The following is a 17,510-nucleotide window of genomic DNA, read 5'->3' as shown; positions in this document are numbered from 1 at the left end:
CCTGTTATCTGACAATTTCTGAACATTGAGGCTTTGGGTGATAACTAAATATGTTTATTGAACAGTCCTATTAATTTTACCTATTTAGGGGCGCCTGGGTGGCTTGGTCGGTTAAGCGTCCGACTTCGGCTCAGGTCATGATCTCACGGTCCGTGAGTTCGAGTCCCGTGTCGGGCTCTGTGCTGACAGCTCAGAGCCCGGAGCCTGTTTCACATTCTGTGTCTCCCTCTCTCTCTGCTCCTCCCCTGTTCATGCTCTGTGTCTCTCTGTCTCAAAAAGATAAATAAATGTTAAAAAAAGAAAAATTTTAATTTTACCTATTTAACTTACCTGACCCTGTTCCCGGGGCGGGGGTGGGGGGGGGGGGGTGGAGGGACAAAACTTTTCCAAGCATTAGAACCTAGCAAGTTACATGAAACTTAGGAATTGAATAAGGAATTCTAATCTGAAAATTTAAAGAGAAAGTACATGCAAATTTAAAGAGATCTTTTGGAATCGTGTATTTAGTGATCACTTTCTATGTGTTCAAAGCTGTTCCAGGCCCCTGGCTTTTTCAGTAGCAAAGGTGGTTTATGAACCACCTGGGATACTCATTTCAAATGCAGAGCAAGAAAACCAGGAAACTGGGAATCTGCATTTTGCGACCATCTCAGTTGGTCTGACGTAAACAGAACTTTGACGCCTGCTGTGAGGAAGTTAAGGTTATTCTCTGCCCGTTGGAAAAAAACCCTAACAAGCTACCAAAATGTGTTTCAAAAACTGCTGACCCTTTGATTTATCTGATGATTCCTTAAGGACTGTGGTGTCTTGGGATCGTGAGCCATATCAATTTTTTTAGTCCTGTATAAGGCAGGAAATGTTGTATTTATCTGCAAGATACTCTTTCCCTAGTTTTGAGCGGGTGGTCACCTACCGTTGCCCTGACATCCCGGACTCCTGTGTACTGATTCACTCTCACACGGAACCAAGCCAGGAGCGAGGGGAACTGGTCCAATTCCGCCGTGAGATGCTGCGTGTCCGAGGGCAGGTGGCTCAGCCTCGGTGACCGACTGTTTGCACGTCCATAAGCCTGGGGTGTGAGTGTTCCCCACGTTTTGATTCTACACATGCTCAAACCAGAGTCCTTCTATAGAAAGGGATCAGGGAGTCTCCCAATCTTGTTTTTCTGTACTCAAAAGTCATGCTTCTGTGACCATGAATTAAGTTCAGAAGGTGACAGAAGTAGTCAGGGGACTGTGAGGAACCCCACCCCACGGCATTGCTCACGACCAAAAAATCAGAATATAGGTTTCTGTAATCCACACCCGCAAGAACTAATTACAAAGATAATAATAATAATACTTTGGGCAAGAGTCAGTTGGCCATACAAAAACTGGGGGAACCAGTGAGGTTGAGCCGGGAGGCCACATACCTGCCTTTGCCACAGATGGGGAACGACCTCAGGGTGGCGATTCCCAGACCTTCTGCTCTGAGGGCTGTACAATAGTAGATCCAGAAAAGACCTGGGGCATTCTGTCAACAAATGTTTACTGAGACCTCCTATGTGCCAGGCAACGTTCTGGGGATGGGGGGCCCTGTGGTGAACCCACCTGACGAGAGCCATACTCTCAACGAGTTAAGATTCTAGTGGGGAAGGGAGATGATAAACAATTGTCCCAAATGAATCTCATAAAGGGGGAGGGAGGGACACATGTGAGGAGGCTGGTGGAACCCGTCATGTCCACCCACCCGGTCCAACCGCCACCTTACACACGTGAGGAAAATGAGGCAGAAACAGCAGTGACCTGCTCAAGACCAGAGTCCACGGAGCAGGTTAGGAGTGGAGTTAGGAGACGCCTGGGTGGTTCAGTCGGTTAAGCGACCCACTTCAGCTCAGGTCATGATGAGCTCACCGTTCGTGGGTTCGAGCCCCACGGCTGGCTCTGTGCTGACCAGCTCAGAGGCTGGAGCCTGCTTCGGATTCTATGTCTCCCTCTCTCTCTGCCCCTCCCCTGATCGCTCTCTGTCTCTTAAAACTGAATAAACATTTTTAAAAAATTTAAGAAGCAGAGTTGGAAGTGAAAACTGTCTTCCTGCGAAACCCATCCTTTCTTCACAGCCCCTCCCAGTGACTGCTTTATTTCCCTAACACTGTCTCCGCATAGACCCCGGCACTGAGGGAGGGGAAAGAAGCGCTCAAGCACCCCTCGGCTGGCCCCAGGGTACAAGGGTCTCCTGCATCCCCCCCCCCCCCCCCATCACACCCCAAGACCCAGCGAGAAGCCCGGCGGGGCGGGGCCTGGCCACGCGCCGGCGCGTCCAGCAGGTGGCGGCAGCGAGCGGCCGCGCCCCCCGCGCTGCCACCCCGCGAGCCCGCATCATGGATGTCGAGCTCTCCTATTTCGCTTTGCTCGCCTTGGAATTCGAGACTCCAGACGAGGACCAGGATTCATGAGCCGGTCGCAGGGGCCCAGGCAGGGGCCTCTGGCTCCCGACGCTGGCCGAGAGGTGGGTCCCGGGGCGGTGGCTGCTCCCGAGGCCGGGCGGGGACGCGCTGCCCCCGCCCTGCCTCCCCGTGGTCCACACCCCCTTTGGGCTCCGGAGCCGCGGGGACGGAGTAGTCGGGGGTGCGCGCGGGCCGGCGCTGGCAGCCCCGCTCAGCCCGGCACTGGGGTCCGAGGGGCCGCAGGACGCGGCGCGCGTGCCCTCCCGCCGCCTCCTCCTCCCTGCTCTCACCTGCGCCCGTTAGCCCACTAGCCTTCAAGGCCAGTGGCTGCAGCCCAGTCCGCGAGGGTCGGACCGCAGAGGGAGAGAGAGCACCTGAGGATACAGAGCGGGCACTGGACTGCCTTTTCACCCCCCAGGTGATGAGTGAGGTCGGAAGATCGCAAGATTTAAAAAGCAACCGGGTCCTCCGTATTGAATGAAAGACCCAGTGCAAAGGCATCACCATGAACACGAGCAGTAAGTGGGTCCTCCTCTCCTTTGCCATGGGAACAGGGTGGGGGCGGGAGGTGCAGGAGCCTGCGCTGGGGCTGCCTGGAAGGAGGAAGGAAGCCTGCCATCGTGGTGGACACATGGCCCCCAGACTCCTTCGTGGTCCTTCCTGTGCTCCCCCCGGGAAGAGGGATCTGGATCTGGCTTTTCATGGTCATTTTGCTAATGTTTTACTGGCAGCAACACTTGCCTCTGCGGGGAAGGCTGCCTCTCTCCTTCTAGCAATGCCTGGGAAGGCCTAGGAAGCACTAACGAACGTGGCCATTGTCTGACTGTGGGGCTTCTGAGGAGACCTCCCTGCACACAGCTGGAAAGCCACGGAGGACCTGGCTTGTCCTGAAGCTGGGAGGAGCAGGGAGGCTGGCGCTGGGGCTGGTGCTGGGTGGATGTGGGCAGGCAGTGGGCTGGGAGCGAGCAGTTTGATAAACAAATCATCAGGAAGCCACCTCTGGGTCTAGAGATTGTGAAATATCCTGCTTCTGAGCCTGCAGCCCCACGGGCCGGGGGCTGATGGCTCCACACACCTACAAGCTGTGTGGCCATCCTGAGAAGAGAGGAAAGGGACGAGCCCTTCAGCCGAGGTCTCTAACATGCTAGAGAGGCAAGGACTGCTTTGCAGAGACAGGACCAGACATTTTGCTGCTGGGCTGGGCCTCGGCTGCTGAGACACGCAGGCAGAAATGCAAGGAGGCCCAGTCGGTTTCTCTGAGTATAGTCCCTTTGACCGTGGGCACCCAGATGACCACCACCCTGGAGAGGAGGTCGGGGTTCAAATCCTCTCCCTCCTGCCTCCTCATCAGCTTAGCTTGTCCTTCCAGTGGTAGGTGGGATTGTTGAATCAGAAGACCCCTAGCAGCATTCAGTTCCCTGGTCTCTGACTTTCCCGGCTGTCTCCTCTCTGGATCCCAGATTGCTCAGTAAAACGAGAAGGGTTGAATCCAAATCTGTAAGTTTCCTCTGAAGACGCTAGAGCTGAACAGCAAGGCTAGAAAAATCAGTACCTTCGGAGGCTGTGTCCAGACCAAACGCACGATTTCCCCACCCTCCCTCCATTTCAGGGCTGGTGGCGTGGAGGGGAGGAAAACAAAGCAACAGCCAGTGAGATGGAAATGAAATATATTTATTTACTATCTATTTGTATGACTCATCTCTCTGCTGTCTTTCTTTGTGTATTACATAGCTCTGCTAAGCAAGCGAGTGTGGCTGAACTCCCTCTGCCTCTTCCAGCCAAAGAATTTTGCCTCTTGATTTTCACAGTCTGGACTGGTGCTTTTTGGCTTTACCCCGGGCTCAGGAAAAGAGCAAAATTCTGTAGACCTGCTCACCTGAGTGGGCCACACGTTTGCATCTGCGTCCTTTCAGCCAAGATGTGAACGGCCTGTCACTTGTCACTGTCTCTAGGGGGGGAAACGGATTTATGGGAGTCCTTTCTCACTAAATGATGGAAGAGAAAGATGGCTCATCTATTTTCCAAGAAACTGAGAAATAAGTTCACAAGCAGCTGGCCCTGCCCTTGTCTCTTGTCCCAGTAGCAACACCGAATGTTCCTAAAAGAAGGAAACAGGTTTTACTTTAAAAAAAAAAAAAAAAAAAAAACGGGGGCGCCTGGGTGGCGCAGTCGGTTAAGCGTCCGACTTCAGCTCAGGTCACGATCTCGCGGTCCGTGAGTTTGAGCCCCGCGTCGGGCTCTGGGCTGATGGCTCAGAGCCTGGAGCCTGTTTCTGATTCTGTGTCTCCCTCTCTCTCTGCCCCTCCCCCGTTCATGCTCTGTCTCTCTCTGTCCCAAAAATAAATAAACGTTGAAAAAAAAAAATTAAAAAAAAAAAAACGAAATAACAACCAATAGAGTTGAATACTGCAGAAGACGAAAACTCACAAAAATGCTATTCCAGCCTCTCTAAGTAGGGAGAGTGCGTTCATCTTCCAGGCGTAGTGGAAAATAAACAGAGTACAGTGACGTGGGGAGCCGTGGGGATCCCCAAGGTCCCTCCCCATAAGAAGAAGTGTTTCTCTAAGGGCTACCTGGGGGAACACTGTGGCCACTCATCTCAGGGCTCGGGGGCCGGGGTCCATCACCACCGAGGCTCCTCGCAAGGCTGAGAGGCCACAAATGGAGAGAACAGACGTCAGACCTCACGGAAGTGAAGGAGTGACAGGGTCACCAGGTTATAGGGACGGGGCGTTGGCGGACGGTCGTTGAGGTGGCCCGATCTAAGCACAACTGCTCTCCCCTTTGGGATGTGAAATTCTTACGTAATCCTCGTGCCTGAAATTGAACCTAAGAGAAAGTCTTACTCAGTTTTTCTTTCACTTCCACGTACTGGGTCCTCACTCTCCACCAGTCGGTGTGCTAAGCCTCTCACCTGCATGGTCTCTGAAGCTCTCACCCCCAGCCCGTGAGATGGGTGTGTTTACTCCGGTTTTACCGGTGACGCCTCGTAGCTGATGTTCACTAACTCTTCAAGCTGTGCAGTTAGTTGTTGGCTTATGAAAGGTATTTGGACGCATTGCGTTTTGACAGGGTGCATCATGCCTGCTCAGTGGTTCAGATGTCACGGTTGAAGTGGGGCAAAGCATGAGATTATTATGAAGTTGTTATCTGAGCAGGAGGAGTGTGGGGCGGAGGTCTTGGGAGAGCATGTGAGAGCTGACAGAGCTCGGGCTCTGGGATCCGCTGGTCCCGGGGTTCTGGTCCTCCTCTTCCACTTCTCAGCCGCGCGGTCTTCAGCATGGTTGTCGCCGCAAACTGGGGATGATGGGACCCACCTTGCGTGGAATGGAGATGAATATTAACACGGCGTGTAAAATGCAGAGGGTGGTGCCGGGGCCGTAGCTGGCCTCATGTCAGTGACGGCGCTGTCCTTGTCACCACGGTGGTCATTGTGGCCGTTGTCACTGTGGGCTCTGTGTCATTAGCAGGCGGGTCACTCAGCCTCTCAGATGTCACACCGTTGTCATAAATCGAGGATACCAGAAGTGTGGTTTTGCGGATTGAGCGCGATCACGAGACAACGCTTTGTAAACACACGTGAAATTGTTTGTATTCGTGAGACACCCGTGGCTCAGATGGCAACACCAGGGGAGCGCTCCATCAGCGACTTCTCAGGGCGCTTCTAGTCTCATCACAACGCTTTCCTCCAAAAGCTAGCTGAGCGTTAGTACCCCACAGAGCAGGAATTTGAGACAAAGGGGTAATTTTGGAGGTGATGGAGTGAGGTGGTGGTACAGACGTGGGCGGAATGCCAACGGAACGTCCCGCTGATGCATGCTGTCCGTGCGCCTTCGCTCTGTTCCGTCAGAGCCTTGTCCGTCATCCCACACTCGTCCACATGACCAGTGGCCACTTTTCTGAACCCACAGAGCAAGGAAGGCGCTGACCCCAGCCCCATCACTTTCATACGGAGCCATGGAGGCACTCCCATCTAATCTGCATGTAGTTAGGCAACAGGAAATCTTTGGTTATTCCCTGTCAGTGTTGCCCATTCCCATGTCGGCCCTAGGAGCTCCCAAGCCCCTTGGTCCAAAGCCAGGGGAAACTGAGTTTACCGCAGCTGCCAGAGGCCCTGAGCTCCAGAGTCGATTCTGGGTGCCACAAAATGCCGTTCTCCTCACATGGGTCAGAACCCCCAGAGCTTGTCGTCGGCATAAAACTCAGCACCGGCCCATCCTCCAGGTTGAGGAGCGTCATGCACACCATGTACGGTCGGGCTGAGAACCACCCTCCTTCGCCTCATCGGCTTTTCCTGTCCTCTGACCCTTGCCTTGGTCTCCATCATGGATTGGAGTCGCTGTTTTGGAGTAGACTGTTTTGCTAAAGAGACCATTGAGGGGTTATATCACCCCCACAAATGTACCAGGAGGTAAGCAGACACCATCCTGGGGCTGTAAGAACCTGAGCTTTGGGGTATGGGTCCCTGAGTTCAGGTGCAAGATCTGTGGTGCACTGTGTCTGTGATCTTGAACTGGAGAGCTCACGTCTCTGAGCCTAAATTTTATCACGTATGGAACGTGAGCGATCACGCCAAAGTGCAGGGTTGTGGTGAGGATTAAGTGAAATCACGTGAGAAACTCACTGGCATCGGGTCCCAGGGGATGGAGTTGAATCTGAAGTTGAATTGGCCATTGAGCGGAGCCAGGTTCTAGAATGACAGTATCATAAGAACCCAACCCTCTGGTTGGAAATGAGCATGCTGTGCCGCTGTTGTAGCTAGCATTAGGTTCTGTTCATAGGAAAGCCATAGCTTCCTGAAGGAAGGCTTCGGAAAGATTATTAACCCAGTGTTGTATATGGCATGGGTTGAAAATTCAAGACAGGAAGTTGGGATCCTAGCTGAGAGACAACTACCCTGGTTCAGAAAAGGTCTGAGGGCCAGGAGTTTGGGGGTTGCAAGGGAAAAGGTCTTTTAGAAGATAAAATCTACATGGCCTAGCACCTGTTGGATTATAGGGTAAAAACGAAGGGGAGGAAACTATCAGTTAGGGTCCTGCCAGGGAACAGATAAGCAGGTTGAAGGGAGCGAAATAGATGGAGCCTTTGCAAGTGTGTGAGAAGCATGCAGAGATCTTAAATTCGCCAAATTTAGATAAAGTAGAAATGGCTCTATACTTTATAAAGATGGAGATTTTTTTTTTTTTTTCTTTAAACCATGCTTCCCAAGTGAATGAAGCAGTTGTCAACAAATGATTACTTGAGGCTGGGCGGGGGTGTTGGGGGAATAACGTAAGGAACCGTTTAAAAACCATCCGAAATGAGTATAACACACCTCTGTAAATTGCAATGTGATTTCAAGAGTATGTGTGTTGCCTAAAGGAAGTGATATCAGTTCTGAGCTCCAGTTTTCCTATCTGGCAAAGGCTTTAACTTGCTGAGATATCATCTGCTGTGGTGAACGGTCCACAGCTGGCTGAGCTCCAACGGTAGCCAGATTCCATTGTAAGAGAACAGAAAACAACCAGAAGTGTGGAAGCACCTCTGACTTTTTGAATATTTCACCAGTTAAGTTGTTCTCCTTTAGTCCTTAAGGGCACAGACTGGAAATTGCCCCCTACTTGCTGTGTGTTCTTGAGCAAGTCGCTTACCTGCTCTGTACCTCACTCACTTCCTCATCTGACCACACGAGACCTAAAAATAGTGCCTCTCTCATAGCGTTATTGTAAAGAACATGTAAGTTAATCGTTGTGAATTGCTTGAAACACTGCAAGTGTTTATAAAATGAATAAAACCAGTGGATATTCGTTTGCTAGACTTGCCACAACAAAGTACCACAGACCGGGTGGCTTAAACAACAGGAGTTTATTGTCTGACAGTTCTAGAGCCTAGAAATCCAAAATCAGGGCGTCGGCAAGATTGAGTCCCTCTGAGGGCCGTGGAAACAATCTGTTCCAGCCTCTGTCCTTGGGGGTGAATGGCCGTCTTCTACCTGTGTCCCTTCACATCATCTTTCCTCTGTGTGTCTCCAAATTTCCCCTTTTGATAAGGACACAAGTCATATTGGATGGGGGCCCATTCTAATGACCTCATTTTAACTTGGGTCCCTTTGTAAAGATCATATCTCTAGATAAGGTCACATTCTGGGAAGAGAGGGTTAGGACTCTACAACACAGGAATTCAATCGGTAACACAGTATTTGTTACAAAAATGACCCCCTCCAGGAGAAGGCTTTTCTGTGGGTTGGTTTCCCCTGAATATCAGCTACCCCCTACCCCACCCCACCCCACCCCCGCGCTAGTGGAAGATGCTGACCTCTGACCAGCAGGGATAGAGCCTCTCCCTGAGCACTTGAAGGGTAGGAGGTCCCCAGAAGGGAGGACTGTGGAGGCCTAGTATCCCACACTCAGTCTGTCTGAAGAAAATATACTCCCCACTCCATCCTCTCTCTGGGTCATTATGCAAAAGTGTAGCATCTCAGTGGTGTAACAGAATTTATAGTCACGATATTGGTTTTCAATCTGCCTCGTTCCTGGGAATGTCCAACATGGGGAATAAGAATTGGATTGCTCGTTTGTTCACTCAACAGATATTTACTGACCACCAACCCTGCACCAGGCATGATGCGGGGGGACACAGTAGTAAATATAACAGCCATGGCTCCTGCCTTCGTGGGTCATGCAGGCCATCTGAAAAACGGGCCATCTGGTGGCCAGCGTGATGGGACATGTTTTATTTGCCCTTCCTCAGGTTTTCAATGAACTTGAATTCTTTGCCAACGTTGGGAAACTGGGAAATCGAGATGTCAAATCTGGGATTCCTAGCTCCTCTTGAAAAAGCCAGAGAGGGGAATGTCTCCATCCCTGCCCCTATTTTCCTACATGACACTAGTCAGTAGGATCGCCTGCTTTTAGTGGGGCAGGTACGGGTCTCTAGGGCAGAGCCCAGTTGCCACTGCTTCGTCTCAAACTGCACAAGGACAGCCTTGTACTTCTATGCTCCCTCGCCCCTGTGCACGTTTTAATTTTTAAACCCCAGTCTAGTAGATGATCAATATAACATTAAACACAGAGAAGTGTCTCTTCACACAGAGATGCCAAGACGGCAACATATCCACTAATTTTTCCCAGAGAAAGCTTGATCTAGAGTTAGCAACTGATTAACACCGCCATGCTGTTAAAGTCCCCTTGGAATGAGCAAACTCCTGTCGCACAAATAAGGATTTCCTCAGCTGACCCATTCCCAGAAGGGTGATATCATATCCTGTCCGATACAGTTGGGCAAACATGTCCTGCCCCCATCTCCTAGAGGTCACTTTTGTTTCCAGGGGAACCTAATAGTAGGGGGTAGGGCACAGACCGAAGGAAGGCAATTCTGGATAACCCATCCCAGCTCTGGGTCCTTTTTCCAAACCAAAGGAAGGTACCGTGAAAGGCTGAACTATTCCAGAGATTGTTCTGACATATGGGGCCAGCCTGGTCCTTTTGAGGAGATCTGGTCAACAGCATGAGTTCTGTGTCAGTAAGGTCAGTTTATGTACCCACCCAGCTAAGGAGTGATTGCCAGAAGGTGATCGCTGAACTTGACCTCATGTAGCATTCATCCCATATGGCTACTCAAGACTTCTCCTCTGTCATTACAAGGTTCTCCTGCTTGAGAAACAAAGGTGAGTAAGTGGATAATGCCAACAATTTCTTCAGTGGAGAGCAGATTTTTCTTCATTCTTCTAGAAGGAATAAGGTAGCAAATAATTCATAGAAAGCAAAGCACAATGTCTAACACATCGTAGGTGCTCCAAAGATATTTGATGAATTCATTTATTAATGAAAAGCCTGCTCTTTTTTCTTGATGATAAAGAGCTCTCTACTAAGTTCTGGGTTCATCTTTTGGACCGTCTGCTAAGTTGCCCACTTGGACGTTCCCAGGCACTTCAAACTCAGCCTAAAATTTAATAAATTTATTCTCTTTAAAAGAAAAAGTAGAGAAAAACTACTTCAACTCTAGAAAATAGTTGATCGCTAGAAGAGTCACCTAAGTGAGTCATTAAAAAGTAGTCCTCGTTGGGGCACCTGGGTGACTCAGTGGGTTGAATGTCCTACTTTGGCTCAAATGATGATCCCACAGCACACGAGTTCAAGCTCTGCATCTGTCTCTGCTCTGACAGCCCGGAGCCTCCCTCGGGTTCTGCATTTCCCTCTCCTCACGCTCCCGTGTTCAGTCTGTGTCCACGTCTGGTCACTCCTACCTCCCAAGCCTGGCTGGACCTCTTCCATTCCTCAGCTACTATCGCTTCCCTCTGTTTACGACACGAAGTATGGCAGCCACTGGAGTAAAAGGTTGGAGGAGGGGAGGAGGGGATCTCAAGTTCAGTAGGAGGCAGTGGGGCAATGTGGGCTTGCCGGATGACACGATTCCAGGCTGCATGGACAGGAGGAGATCGTAGCATCGCTCTGCAGAACCCCGATGAGGCTGTGTCTGAAGCACGGCATTCAGGCAGACAGTGATCAACCAGAGTGTGCCCAGGAAAGGGTGGCCAGAAGGGTAGAGAGAGAGCATTGAAGGGGCAGTGGGGAGGTGTCAGAGTCAGCCCCACGCATCTGCTTTGTGTCCCTCGGAGAGGATGAATGACCCCTTGATGATTTCGCACAGTGCTACGGGGATGTGCCCTGCAACCCAGAAGTCCCTAGCCTCTTTACTAAGTTTATCACCAGCCAGACGAGGGGTCCAGACAGGCTATGCTTTGCTGTCCCATTGCTCCCAGTGCCGTGGTTACGGCCGTGTTCTCCTGCAACAGCCCCCACACCCTCTCTTGGCAGAATTCCACTCTGTGCTGCCTATATCCTTTCCAAACCTTCTTCCTCGCATCTGCTTAATTTTGTGCAGAGCGCAGGTCTTTCTCCATGAGCTGTTATCTCTTGCCCTCACCAGCACCAGCAGGGGCAATGGAGCGACTGCTTTGCAATAGTCTGTCTAATGACACAGTTGATCTATTTTAAGCACCTGAAGCACACCCCACTGCTGCCAATCTTCCCTCAGCAAGCTGCTCTCAGCATGCTGGAGCAGAGGCAGCCTGAGGTCTGTTCCTGCTTTTTGAGATCTGGGGAAACAGCCCAGGGATCCGGACCCTGCCCGTCCAAAGACGATCTAAGGCAACCGTAAAATTAGATATTTTTACGGTCAGCATGAGTTATTCTGGAAGCAGAAATGCCTGTGATGCTAGGATTATATGGGGCAGGAACCTCAAGTGAACAAAAATCCATCTTTCGAGGGACAGACACAGAGCCTGTGCCCTTCGCATGTAGAGAGGAGAGACCTGGGAGGCAGCATTTCAGGAACAAAGAGAAGCCCAACCCCCATCAGAGATCTCTTAGGCCCCCACCACGTTTTTCTCCTCCTCCTAATCAAGAGACATTCTTTTCCAACTAGAGGCTGAGTGCAAATGTTTTACGTATACGAGTTATTTAATCCTTGCAACAATCCTACGTGGGTCTTCTCTGTATCGTAAACCTAAGACACTCCCTGTGTTATGTTGGCTCTCACCATCCTTCACAGAACTCACCGCAGTCGGTAACAGTTTCATCCATTCGCATGTGTACTTTGTTTCTGTCTCTTACTGTCTTTGGACAGTAAACCACATGATGACAGGCCTGTCTGTTTTGTTCACTTGCCGGGTGCTCCAGACTCATCATAGTGCTTGACCCAGAGTGACGATAGCTAACGTGAGCATTTACTGTGGACCAGGCACTGTGCTAACTAAACTCTTCACAGACAGAAACTCACTTTACAACTTTGATTGAAAGTTGTAGGAAATAGGTAGTAATAGTGCCCTCATTTTCCAGAGGAGGGAATTAGAGCCCAAGGACCGAGTCATTGGCCCCAAATCTCACATTTAATAAGCAATGATGAAAAAATGCTCAACATCACTAATCATTAGGGAAATGCAAACCAAAACCACAATGAGAGGACGCCTGGGTGGCTCAGTCGGTTAGGCATCCGACTTCGGCTCAGTTCATGATCTCAGGGTCTGTGGGTTCGAGCCCCGCATCAGGTTCTGTGCTGACAGCTCAGAGCCTGGAGCCTACTTCGGGTTCTGTGTCTCCCTCTCTCTCTGCCCCTCCCCAATGCGCACGCACGCTCTCTCTCTCAAAAATAAACATTTAAAAAATGTTTTAAAAACACACAATGAGAGAACACCTCACACCTGTCAGAATGGCTTGTATCAAAAAGACAAGGAATAACAAGTGTTGGTGAGAATGTGGAGGAACAAGAACCCTTGTGCACCAGTGGTGGGAAAGTGGATTGGTGCAGCCACTATGTAAAACAGGGTGGAGGTTTCTCAGAAATTAAAAATAGAACTACCATTTGATCCAGCAATTCCACTTCTGGGTATTTACCCAACGAAAATGAAAACACTAATTTGAAAAGATGCATGCACCCCTGTGTTTATGGCAGCGTTATTTACAATGGCCAAGATATGGAAGCAGCCCAAGTGTCCACTGTTAGATGAGTGGGTAAAAAAGGTGTGAGATATATATATCCACAATGGAATATTACTCAACCTCAAAAAAGAATGTGATCTTGTCATTTGCAACAGCATAGACGGACCTAGAAGGTATCATGCTAAGTGAAATAAGTAAGACAGAGAAAGACAAATACTATGTGATTTCACTCATAGGTGGAAGCTAAAAAAAAACAGAAACAAGCATTAAAAAAGCAGAAACAGTCCCATAAATACAAAGAATATACAGGTGGTTGACAGAGGGAACGGGAAGCGGGTAGGGGCAAAATGAGTGAAGGGGAGTGGGAGACACAGGCTTCCAGTTATGGAATGAGTAAGTCACAGGAATGAAAGGCACAGCAGGGGGAATATAGTCAGTGATATTGTGATAGCATTAGCTACACTTGGGGTGAGCATAGCATAATCTATAGAGAAGTTGAATCCCTATGTTGTACACCTGAAACCAATATGACATTGTGTGTCGACTCTAATAAGAAAATAATCATGGGGCGCCTGGGTGGCACAGTTGGTTGAGCGTCCGACTTCAGCCAGGTCACGATCTCACGGTCCGGGAGTTCGAGCCCCGCGTCGGGCTCTGGGCTGACGGCTCGGAGCCTGGAGCCTGTTTCCGATTCTGTGTCTCCCTCTCTCTCTGCCCCTCCCCCGTTCATGCTCTGTCTCTCTCTGTCTCAAAAATAAATAAAACGTTAAAAAAATTTTTTTTTTAAAAAAAGAAAATAATCATAAGTAGTGAAACCTTGAGCGAAGATGCACATGGATGAATTGAACAAGGAATATTCAATTCTCCCCTTTTTCATGAAAGGGAAATGAGGTTCAACGTGAAGACACCTGGCCACCCTCACGTGAGCTGGGAGCTATAGGGCAGGCGTCTAGAACCATGTCCATCTGACCCTGATCTCCTTTCCCTCCTTCCTGCTTCCTCCTTTTCACCATCTTTCCCCATTTTACACTAACGAGCATCACAGGGGGAAGGTGTGGGTTGGGGTCGCTGATCCTCCAGTCAGTCTCCTGTTAGATGCCCAGCCCTGCTGTCCCATTCACTGGGGCAATGACACAAATCCCTGCTCTGGGTAGAGCAGCATGCCAGGCCTTGTGGTGTGGGAGATGCACAGGACAGAGAGCATGACCTTGGATCGTGTCCTTTCACAGTCACCGAAGGGTGGACACAAGTATGTGACTGAAATACTAGAGAAGCCATCATGGGTGTTGAGGGAGAAGGAAAGAGTGAAGGAGAAGACAGGCCAGATTCCTTTGGAAGACTTGGGACATCCTTTGTCGAGAAGACCTTGGGAAGTGAATACACTTTTGTTGGGTAGAGTATAAGGGAAAGTTGGGGCATTCCAGATGGGCTTCCGCAATCCTTCTCCAGCATGAATTCCACAGTCCGTGTTGCACAATGTCTGTGTCCTGGGCCCTTGGCTGGGGTGGGGACGAAATAAATAGATGCAGAGTGTTCCAGGAAATGTCAGGAAAGTCCAGTTGGTCTGTACTCTGTAGAGTATGACTAGGTGGCCAGAGAGGAAATAAGCCTGGGCAGTTGGTGAGGATCAGATTTTTGCGAGTTTTAAATGCCAGTCTAGAGGGTGTTTGTTACAGTCTATGGCCAATGAGGAGCTGTGGGAGGTTCTGAGCCAAGCAGTGACCTGACCAGAGCTGTGCATTATTTAGAACTATCCCCTCGGCAACACATACCTGATGGACGGGAGAGCCCACGGGCAGTGAGAGGCAGGCTAAGCTCAGTGGTGCCGGGTGAGTGGATGGCAGGGGAGGTGCGAGGTACAGAGAGCCCGCTGTGCATTACTGCTCTGACGCCCACAGGTAGACCTGTTATCTGATTCTGATTTCTGGGACTGGGAACTGATACTTTGAAAACTAGGTTACTAACCAAATCCAGCCGCCTAGATAGTGTATTTGATAAACACCTGAGCTGCGGAGTCAGACTACCTGGGTTCACATTCCAGCTCAGCCACTCGCTAGCCATGCAGGCTTCGGTGCCTTGCTTTGTCCCCAAAGTTGCAGTTTTGTCTCAAGATGGGAATATTGGGGTAATGCTTAGCGAGGGAATGGAGGTATGATGCTTAACACAGTGCCCGCCACACGAAAACGCCCGGTAATGATTAATAGTGGTAAAGGGATGAAATCCATTTGAATGTGTGGGGGAAACCTCTTTTAAATACACAAAGTAATTGGGGCGCCTGGGTGGCTCAGTTGGCCAAGCGTCTGACTTTGGCTCAGGTCATGATCTCATGGTTCATGGGTTCGAGACCCCCATCGGGCTCTCTGCTGTCAGCATAGAGCCTTGTTCAGGTCCTCTGCCCCCCCCTTCTGCCCCTCCCACTCATCCTCTCTCATAAATAAACAAACAAATCAATAAACACACAAATTAATCGACACATAGTGTCGTTACGATGCAGTTCGCCTCTTCGTCATCCCATCGCGAAAGGGGAGCAAAGGTATGGATTGATAACCCAGGGCTCTGTTTGGCTGACATTTAAGGAATGCTTTATTATACGTCCGACTACATTCTAAACTTTCCTCAAATGGTCTCTTTTGATCCTAGGCTTGAGTCAGAAATAAAATTAGTGCTGTAGAGGATAATACTAATTGAGTAGGGAGCATGTCGTACTAGACCAGGGGTTGACGCCTTTTTCTGTAATGGGCTGGGTAGTAAATATTTTGGATTCTGTAGGCCATACAGTCTCTGTGGCATGAAAGCAGCCCCCAGACAATGCGTAATCAAATGGGTGAGGCTTCTGTCCAATCAGAATTTATTTACAAAACTAGAGGCGCCCGGGGTGGCTCAGTCGGTTAAGCAGCCGACTTCGGCTCAGGTCATGATCTCACAGTTCGTGAGTTCGAGCCCCGCGTCGCGCTCTGTGCTGACAGCTCAGAGCCCGGAGCCTCCTCCGGATTCTGTGTCTCCCTCTCTCTCTGCCCCTCCCCTGCTCGCACTCTGCGTCTCTCTCTCTCAAAAATAAATAAACATTAAAAAAATTTTTTTAAGTATTTACCAGAATGAAAGTGGAGAGCGACTTAACCCCCGAGCCAGAGTTGGCTGACCCCGATGCTACATAATCTCCACCATCTCTTCCAGCGTTGACATTACACTGCAACAGTGACACCGAAATGCCTAGTCCTTAGCTCGTCATTGTAACTACAAGGGGAATTTACTTCGAATATGATACACAAGACGCACTGGAAAGATTGACACAGAAAGGCCTATACAAAGTTGTCTCCAGTCTTTGTGCCATCATCATCTTCAGCACACCCCATAATTCACACTGTCCCCAAGGGGCCACTTAATGCCAGGCTGCCCAGGGTGCCCTGGGATCTGTTCAGTAGCCGGCTCTTGGGCTATAGAGAACGATACTGGGAAAAGACACACAGGGTGGTACTCCACACCCCTGCTTCCTGTCCAGAACGGAGTCTCCTCCTGCTTTGCTCCCCGTTCACACTTCCTACTCAAAGCCCCCATTCCCTTGTAAGGAAATACCGTAGCCAGGTGTCTGTTCAGTTACCATCCCTCCCTCTGATTCTTTCCCACCAATTCCATGCTGGGGCATGTAATGGCTGTCAGCTGTAGTGTTCTGCGGCTCCCCCAGGTGACGACATGTGACCTAGACTGGCCAATCAGAGTTTCCCATCTACCTTGGCCGCAAACATTGCTCATCAGTGGACATTAGACCCAAGAAAAGCCAACCAGAGTATTCCTGGAAGTTGAGCAGGGAGCCATTGGGAAGGAGAAATATTCATTTCGTTGAGGTTGCTGAGCTGAGGAGATTCTGGGAGGGCCCAGGGATTCCAGTGGCCATTCTTATCCAGTATGTGGGAGGAAGAAGCTGTCTGAAAAATAAAGAAAGTCAGAGCTCTGACCATACAGTAAGGCCCCCAAATCTAGCCAGACCTGAAGTCAGAGGCTACTACCTACCACTCCCCAGCCCCCAGACCTCCCAGTTGGAAGGACCAACAAATTCACTTTTTGCTTAAACTACACTTCAGCGGGGTTTCTGTAAATTACAACAGAAAGGATCCTAACTAGGGCACTTCTTTTTTAACCATTCTTCCCTTTGGCAACTATCTCCTATAATTATTCCCATTTATCAAAATCCTAGTCATCTGTAAGCTAAAAGACTCTTCCAGTCCAGCCTCCTCTCATCCACCCCTGAAGTGATTTCATTCCTTCTTCTCAAGTCCCTGGCCCTTGATTTAAAACATTCTTATGGTCACAGGTCATTTGCTGGAGATCAACGTGGTTTCTTCATGCTCATTTCCTAGCACTCTTCTTAGCGTATAAGCTCCTTGACGAGAGGAGCCATAAGTCAGATGTCCATAGGGTAGATTTCCTCCCCAACTTCATGCTACAGACCAGGAGGGAGCCGGAGAGTTACTGCTGGAGCTTATAAATCCATGCATGCGCTAAGCCTCTAATGCATAATATTCTGTCAAATCCATGTGCTGGAGAAAATTCAGTATGGCCAAAAGCTACCATAACTATTACTTAAACGTAATACTAATATAGAGAGGCTAGCAAATACTTGGGGCATTCAAAACAAGTCCTCAAGTGATCTGAGTGTTATTACATGGATG

At 49.7% G+C, this 17,510-nt stretch overlaps 1 protein-coding gene across 5 annotated transcripts in view; it reads left to right on the top strand.

Annotated features, from left to right (window-relative positions):
• Window positions 1-2,346: 2,346 nt before the first annotated feature.
• ABLIM3 (actin binding LIM protein family member 3) overlaps window positions 2,347-17,510 on the top strand; it is a 110,668-nt gene continuing 95,504 nt past the window's right edge. For all 5 annotated transcript variants that reach the window (XM_047858206.1, XM_047858180.1, XM_047858170.1 and 2 more), the window contains exons 1-2: window positions 2,347-2,487; window positions 2,844-2,943. In XM_047858206.1, the coding sequence (XP_047714162.1) occupies window positions 2,931-2,943 (13 nt within the window). In that variant the 5' untranslated portion in view covers window positions 2,347-2,487; window positions 2,844-2,930. The remainder of the gene's footprint in view (window positions 2,488-2,843; window positions 2,944-17,510) is intronic.

Source organism: Prionailurus viverrinus, chromosome A1 (assembly GCF_022837055.1).
Source record: "Prionailurus viverrinus isolate Anna chromosome A1, UM_Priviv_1.0, whole genome shotgun sequence".
Classification (NCBI taxonomy): Eukaryota; Metazoa; Chordata; class Mammalia; order Carnivora; family Felidae; genus Prionailurus; species Prionailurus viverrinus.
This window is presented reverse-complemented; position numbering and strand designations above follow the sequence as displayed.